An 8899-nucleotide genomic window follows, 5' to 3' on the forward strand; every position below is an offset into this window, starting at 1 on the left:
CATGATAAAAACAAAGGTACATCACTTGGTAGGCTAATGTTGGAAAACGAACGTCATTCGAGGAAATGATGACGTTAGGATAATCATGATAGTAACACATCACATAGTAGGTTACTATTGGAAGTATATTTTTGAACAGAAGTTAAACATTGACTATCAGAGGTAATCATTAACGTGATAGTTTTGTGGTCATGTCATCCTATTGAAGAGGATTAGCGAGGGAAATTTGGAGGGGATCAAGTAATGAAATCGTTACCTCGATTTGCCTCTTCTTTTGCTAAGAGGTGTATTTGACCAAGGGCCTATGGGTAATATTTTTTAGAAATTTACCATTGATAGGCATTATGAATTTGTCGCCATCCTGAGTGACAAGACGATATGCTCGATTTGAGTATACAGTTTCCACTACAAATGGTCATTCTCATTTTGGCTCGAACTTCCCTTTCTTTTTGGAGTTTAGAATCATTGGACGTCGAACAGTGAGAACAAGTCACCTTCCTTGAACATGTAGTTTCTGACCTTCTTATCGAATGCTCTGGAAATCTGAGCCTGATAGAATTTGATGTGTTGCTGAGTGTGTAGTCGATTTTCATCCAATATCTCTAACTCATCAAGACGTCGACGATGATTTTCTTCCAACGTCATGCCAGTTGCAAGTGCTATCTGAAGAGATGGAATTTAGATCTTTAGTGGTAATATGACTTCACATCTGTATCCAGAGAGTATGGTGTTGCACCTGTCGGTGTACGAACCATTGTACAATAAGCCCACAAGCTTTGACCCAACTTCTCATTCCAATCTCTTTTGTTTGTCGAGACCACCTTAGTGAGAATCTTGACAATGGTCTTGTTGAAAGCTTCTGTTTGCCCATTAGCAGCAGGGTTGTAAGCTGTTGAGGCCAAATTCCTGATCCTGAATTTATCGCAGAACTGAGTGAAGGCTAGGCTAACGAACTGGGGTCTGTTGTCGTGGATGATACGTCTCGGAATATCATACATGTATATGATGTGGTGTTTTATGAATTTAACCATATCACTTATCTTGACTTCTTTCAATGGAATCGTTTTGGCCCATTTAGAGAAGTAATCAGTTATCGCTAATATGAAGCGATGTCCCTTGAAAGAGGATGGGGATATCGGGCCAACAATATCCATACCCCACATCTCGAACAACTATGAAGCAGCTGATGGATGGAGATGTTCGGGCAGCTGATGCATGTAATTAGCGTGTATCTGGCAGGTATGACATCGTTTAGCATAACCAACAACGTCCCTAACCATGTTTGGCCAATAATAACCCAGTCTGTGAAGTCGGTCCCATAACTTAGGGTCAGGCTGATGAGCTCCACATATGCCATCATGCGCTTCCTTAAGAGCTTATTCTGCTTCTTTGCTTAACAAGCAGCGAAGCAATAGTTCATCATATGACCTTCGATATAAAGTCTGAGACTGGGAATTGTAGTAGAATCTAGGTGCTCGTCTGCCAACAGATCCGTTTTCTTTGATGTCTTTAGGCAATAAGCCATATAAGACATAATCAATGATCAAAAACCGCCAATCTCTAGGTTCTAGCGTGATAGGCTCTTTCTCAACCGCGTTAATTTACAATGCATACTTCGGCTGAAATAATTGCCTACTTGTCATTGTGATTTGCTAGGTGGCTCTTTCAGGTAGGGCCAATGTAGCTGCAAGAGATGCCAATGCGTCAGCATAGGTATTCTTGAGACGGGGTATATAGTCAATGTAGAAGCTTTCAAAGGAGTTGGCCAATGCAATAGCTACGGTGTGATAGAGAATGAGATCCTCATTACTAAGTTCATATTCTCCTTTTACCCGATTGACGATGAGTTGTGAATCACCATACACCTCTAGATGCTTCACCCCCAGCTGTTTGGCTATGTCAAGATTGATTAACAATGTATTGTATTCGGCTATATTATTGGAGCATAGCTATGTTAAGGAAACAGCTCGAGGTAGCACGTAGTTTTGTGGGGAGATGAAGACTACCCCCACTCCAGCGATAACTGGACCGATAGGGCTTGCTCTTGTTGTGCCATCAAAATATAATTGTCATACCTGTTCTTTCGATACGATATTGGCTTCATACGTCTCGTCAGGTATATCTTGGTACAATTTTACTTTCCCGTTCAATGGATGATTGGCTATAAGATCGCAAATAGCTTGACATTTCACCGCGTTTTGAGGTTTGAAATGAATATCATACTGAGATAGCAACAACACCCACCTTGCGAGTCACCAGTTCAATACACCAGGTTGTGTCATGAACACCAGTATAGGATTAATCTGAGAAATGACATGTATGGTTTGTCCCACCAGGTAATGTTGCATCTTTTGGACCGTAAAGACCAGAGCTAAGCATTCCTTTTTAATAGGAGGATAGCAAGGTTCGGCTCCTGATAAGTTCCTACTGAGATAATATATGGCCTGCTCATGGTCATTATCATCATCTTGTGCTAAGAGTCCTACTAAGGCATGCTCTGTAACTCGAATGTATATCAGGAATGGTTTGCCTGACTTTGGTGCAACCAACACAGGTGGACTGGAGAGATATTGCTTGATTTTTCAAATGCCTTTTGACAAGCCTCATCCTATACAAAAGATACCCATTTCTTCATGAGTCTTAAGAATGGTTGGCACCTGCCTCATAGATTGGAGACGAACCTACGAATGTACGCCAAACACCCTTGCAGACTACGAAGTTCTCTAAGATTTTTTGGAGGCGAAAGCTCTTAAATAGCCTTGACTTTATATGGGTCAAGGCGAATTATGTTAGCTGTAACTATAAACCCAAGAAATTTACCGCTGGCCATTCCTAGGAATGATTTGGTTGGATTCATCTTCAATTAGTGCGTCCGCATGAGATCAAACATTGTCTTTAAGTCATGTAAATTATCTCCCTCGTCATGACTTTTGACTACTAGGTCATCAACATAACATTCCACAGTCTTCATTAAATGTTCTCAAAAAATAGTGGTCATGGTGCGCTGATATGTAGCGCTTGCATTCTTCAAGCCGAAGGGTATTACTGTGTAATAGTATATCCATGAAGGTGTTCGAAAAGAAGTGTGCTCCTCACCATCATGATGCATCTTAATTTGGTTGTACCCTGAGAATCCATCCATAAAGAACATCCTTTCGAACCCGCACGTATTGTCGATAATAACATTTGTGATGAGTAAAGGAAAATCGTCCTTTGGATAGGCCGAATTTAGATCTCGGAAGTCAATGCATACTTGAATCTTTCCATTCTTTTTTAGGACAGGAACAATATTGGCTACATAGTTAGGATGTTGTTCCTCACGGATAAATCCTGATTCAATGAACTTTTTGACTTCAATTTTTTCAATTGCCTCCATGATCTGGGGTCGAAATCATCATTGTTGTTGATTAACATTCTTAACGTCTGGTTTGATGTTGAGGCGATGCATGGCCACCTGAGGGTCAAGACTTGGCATGTCTTCATAATTCCAAGCGAAGACATCAATATACTCACGAACAAGAGCGACGAGGTCCTCTTTTTCTTCCGGAGATAGGCTATCACTTATGAATATGAGTTTCGGGTTAGACTCATCTCCCATGTTCACTTGAATCATTTTGTCGTCAGTAGGTGGTTCACGTTGTTCAAAATGATTTTACTACTGTATGCCGAGTTGCCTACTCAATAGATCTTCAAACAAGGGTAATTGATTATCCTCTTGAGTCTCAATTGGTTGAGCTGAAGTCATATTGATCATGAGTTCTTTGAATACAGCGCCAGTGCTGACATCTGAATCCCAGTAGTTCGATTCAGATGAAGAATTAGTGAAGCTTCCTTCTGACTCTTCCGTTGCCTCGAAGCACCATATTAATGGTGGTGATTCGTATCCCAACCCTCTGTGAGTTTTGTGATAATAATCCTCAGGTTTTCCTTCTGGAACATAGACATGCTTAATAGGTATCTTCCGTCCTTTGCCAAAATTTAAACCTTCTTTACGGGTGAAGTCGTACCCTATTTTCTTCATAAGATAATGCATTGCTGGCGCAAAGTATGAGAATTGAGGAACTCTTGCTACTTTTGAGATTCTTCCTGAAGGGTTTGTATTGGACCATCAGTCCGCCCAAAGATGATGTCTTTTTGACCATTATTCTTGGCTGGTACTATAAAGACTGCTTGCGAAGATTCTATTTGCCTTCGACTTGCCACGAGAGATGATTGGATCGGCATGTGCAAAGCAGATTCGACATACAGTCGTGGAAGAAGATCTGATATCCCATTAGCACTACTACCTGGCATATCAGAGTTACATTCAACACACGGTAAGTAAGCTAAATTATTATTGTTATTAAAGATAACTTGCTGTCATCAGCGTCATTTACATCCAGACTTTCAAGATCAATTATGATGGGTTCAATGTTATTGAAAATAAGACCATGTTCGTAGTCAGACTCAGTATCGGCCTCATTACCGCTATCGAGGTCCTCAACTAGTGGTACATCAATTGGCTCACCATTAAGGTAGTGGATAGAATCTGTAAAGTAATTCTCAACTCCCTTGAATGGTTGCTTTTCTGCGATCACTGTTCTGACTTCACCACTCTTGTCCACATATTTTATGCATTGATGTAGAGTGGATGGAACAATCAAATTGTTATGGATCTATGGCCAACCCAATAACAAATTATAAGACTTCTCTGCATCGACGACATAGCAAGTGACATTTTTCCTCAAGTCACCCATTTGACACTTGAGTTTGATTTTGCCTAGAGGACGAGTGTTTGAAGCATTGAAGCCATAAATGATGGTTCCCGTTGTCGACAACCGATGTAGTGGAACCCCCAAGATAGCGAATGAGCCTCAAAGGTATAATGCTCAAAGAAGAACCAGGACCAACCTGAATTCGATCTACCCGAATAAAACTGATGTACCCTATGAAGTATAAGGGTCTATCATGCTTCGGCTTGCTCACATGCATATCCTCTAGAGAAAAGGTGATACATGGCATCCGTCCTTGAAAGATCTGATGACATTGAGGGTAGGCCTCCAATGTTTTCTTTGTCGGGTTTGGAGGAATGAAATCCAGGAAGGTCTCATTATCTGCTAATGCTTCGCGAAAGGCTTCTCTTGTTGATCGCGATAGGCGTAAGAGCACGAACAAGGTAATTCTTGCTGGGATGTTACCTAATTGAGCTAACACGTCAAATTGAAAAGGACCTTTCAAACTCTCAAGAACATCCTTTCTAAGTGCCTTATTGTAACAAAGTTCCTTCCCCTTAGGATCGTGGGCGGACATTGGTGCTTTATCTGTCACCTCCTCCTCTAGTCTTGGTGGGGCTACTACTGCTTCAGGGTACTTCTTCAAATACTCCTTTCCTCCACTAGGGGTGTGCAATGGTCGGTTCGGTTTGGTTTTTACCAAAATTTGAACAACCGAACTGAACCGCCTATAATTCAAAACCGAACCGAACTGTTGCAAGTCGGTTTGGTGCGGTTCGGTTCGGTTTGTTCGGTTCTAACTTTATCAAACTTCTTATCAAACAACAAAGTGTGTTAAAGAAAAAAATATCAACAAAGTAGGAGATTATGAAGCATTAAACACTAATATAATGATATTATTTTCAACCCATAATGATCCAGAAAATGAGTTTAGAGTTTGAGTCTTTGACTCTTTGGGGACGGGTCGGGTAGAGTTTGAGATCAGAATGGGTAGTACTACACTATATTCGGTCGGTTCGGGTCGGTTCGGGTTGAAAAGTTTTCAAACCGACCCCGTACTCATAAAATCAATTTTTTCGGGTCGGTTTGGGTCAGTTCGGTCGGTTTTTTCGGTTTGGACCGAACCATGCTCAGCCCTATCCTCTACAGGTCCCTGATGTCTGCACAGGTTATGTAGCAAACGCCGGCTACTCGTCTTCTAAACTGCTGAGGGACGTAGTTTCAACGTCCTCATTAGGAATGACAGATACAACATTACAAGATTTTCACCTGGATTTGGACTTCTTTGAGTCTACTGAAGTCCATTGCCGATCTACTAGTAGATTAGGATGAACCCATATGAATCCACCTTCGAGAGTGGTATAAGGAACCATACCCTTCTCCTTCTGCTGATGAGGATCGAGGTTCATAATCCTAGTCTCTGCTTGAGGAATTGGCTTCACACCGTCCTGAACTTAAACTTCTACGAAGTCTTTGAACTATAACGAGACCATGTTTACCGACACCTTCTTCTGATCTGCCTGAAGGGTTATGACACCTGCATCCAACAAAGCTTGGATTTTATCTTTCAAGATATAACATGCCTTGGTTGGGTGATGCACCATCTTGTGGTACATGTAGTAATTAGGATCATCTGCCCTTGATACATCCTCAGGTGGTCTTAAATCGGGGAGCTTGATCTTATTCGTCTTTATCAGAGACTTGAAGATCGGGACGATGTTTTCATCTTTAAAATCATATTTCTTCTGAAAGCGATTATCAGAGGAACCGTCTTTTTGCTTTGCAGAGGACTTAGGAGAAAGGTTAGTATCTACTACCAAGGTTTCTTTCCCCTTTGATTGCTTTTGAGGGTTAAAGTTATCTTTATTCCCTCCCTTTTTAGGATGAGACTCGTGAGGCTCTTCTGCCTCTATTCTCTTGAGAATGTTCTCAACTTGCTCACCTTGCCACATCAAATCTTTCTATGAACGGGCTTCAACAGCACCCATCTTGGATAATATATTGATAGAAAGATTATTTCGGCACATCTCCACAAGGGTAGCTTCAGAGACCTGGTCGCGTGAATGCAACGATTGATTCCTGAATCTTTTGACAAAGTCACTGACAGACTCTATCTTCTTTTGCTTTTCAGCCAACAGTGTAGCCATGAACACCTCAGTATCATCATCAAAAAATCGAGCTAGGAAGAGCTTCTCTAAATCCCTCCAACTTTTAATTGACCCAGGCTCGAGTCTGCGAAACCATTCAAAAGCTACCCCTTTCAGGGTACTGATGAACAGTCTAGTCATAATGGGATCATTACATACTATGTGTCTAGTCTGTGCCTAGAAATAGTAGGTGTGCTGGGTAGGTGAACTATTACCATCAAATTGCACCAAATTGAGCAGCTTGAATTTCGGGGGATATGGGACGGTATCCCATTCAGCTGGATAAGATCTAGCTACACCCAGGTCTTTGAAGTTTTCGTGGAGCTTCAATGCATCAAGATGCTTCTATAAAATCATCTAATTTTTGGTCTCGTACTTTCGTACGAGGATTAGATTCAGGTTCAGATAATTCAGAATGAATATGCAGAATCCTTTCCTCCTTATCTTCTTCGTCATTGTCATCTTGATTTTGATGGCTGTTCTCTTCCTCGACATGTGAAGATTGTCTAGGCCTTGATTTTGAGGCTTGGGGATGGACTTTCTTCTTTTTCTTTTCTTTCTCCCCGAGGAGTTTCTCTACCATGGCTTCCAAGTGTCTGATAGATTCATGTTGTTGACAGATGGTTGATAGTTGCTCTTCCATCTTTCTTGCCATGTCCTCTTCACTTCCAGCCATGTGAGCACTTACTTGTTCACTTTGGTCGGTGTTGGACGACTGAGAGGTTGCAATGGCTGAGTTCTCAGGCTCTTCATCAGTATCATTTGTAATGCCTGCCAATCGTCGGTAATCTAGCGGGACCACCACACCAGTACGAGTAAGTGTGCCGACACACTCCTTGTCCATCAACAAGCATTTCACCTAACCCTGGAGAGTACTCAAGACCAGAAGATTTAAAAGAATTAACTGAGACTTTGCTCTTGCCCTTACTGACCATATTAATCATCACTTCAATGTAGTGACTTTTGGGCGCTTGTTTCTTGGGATGAAAGCACCTTCTTCTAGATGAGGAGGCAATCAAAGGCTCAATCAGTCGTTCAAAGACTAAGGATTTGTGTGCTGACTCCCCACATGGGTATTAGGAAAGCACTATAGAGATAAACTTTTCATAGCAGCAATGAGATTGCATCTGACTCATGCTACGTTTGCGCGTGAGATAGTTATGGAGATCAATAGTGGGACCATCCCTAGTTGGCTTTGTTGACTTAGTTTCACCCGAGCGAGACCCTCTAAATGATAAAGGTTGACAAACTTGGGTAGCTAGATGAACTTCATCATTCCTATATTTATGATGAGGCTCGTTAATAGGACGAGCTTAGCGCATTCACCTTCTCGGTTGGTTCTTAACTTGAGGTTTGTTTTCTGGATGAACCTCGGTATGAACTACTTGTTGAGTTTGTTAAACCTCCCTTTGAGGATGAGGTTCGTCTTCTGAGTCTACTCGGGTATGGGGATGAGGTGCATCATTTTAACATTCCTCGATCACCTGACCCTCGACAGACTTGTTACCTTGGGCTGGTCAGCTCTTGGTCGATAGCAAAAATCATCTAGTGAGACCAAGGCTCAAGCCCTATGGCGAGCTTAGTTTTGGTGCTGACGTTGTCGTGCACATCACGACAGTGGACCAACAGAAACTCCCGTATCAGCCAAAGCTGGACGAGGTTTGTTTTCAGAAGCCAAGATTTGGCTAGTAGGAGCGAAGTTCGGCTAGGTTGCTTAACAACCCATTTCTTAGCCTGACGGCTAGTTGTTGGAGCCTCATCATTGAGAGGCATAAACTTTTCCTCGAGGCTAACTCGAGTGGAATCATCAGAAGTCACATGGGCTGAAGTCTCGTAAGAGACTCAATGACACTTTTGTGCCTTAGTGGGACTGGACTTACTAGAGGAGAGAAACTCCTTAAACTTCATCTGGTCAAACTCTATGACTAGAGTTTCAACCTCGGTTCCCACTGCAATGTTGTCTGATTGCGCCACCACCAGTTTGTCGGAAAGAACGGCTGCTCCCACTGTGGTCGTCATCTTCTGTAGGATCGAAAAATT

At 41.9% G+C, this 8899-nt stretch overlaps 1 protein-coding gene across 1 annotated transcript; it reads right to left on the reverse strand.

Annotated features, from left to right (window-relative positions):
- On the reverse strand, positions 687 to 1163 carry LOC109826741. The gene has a single exon (XM_020393757.1). The coding sequence runs from the start codon at positions 1161 to 1163 to the stop codon at positions 687 to 689; it is 477 nt and encodes a 158-aa protein (XP_020249346.1).

This window comes from Asparagus officinalis, chromosome 10 (genome assembly GCF_001876935.1).
Source record: "Asparagus officinalis chromosome 10, Aspof.V1, whole genome shotgun sequence".
NCBI lineage: Eukaryota > Viridiplantae > Streptophyta > Magnoliopsida > Asparagales > Asparagaceae > Asparagus > Asparagus officinalis.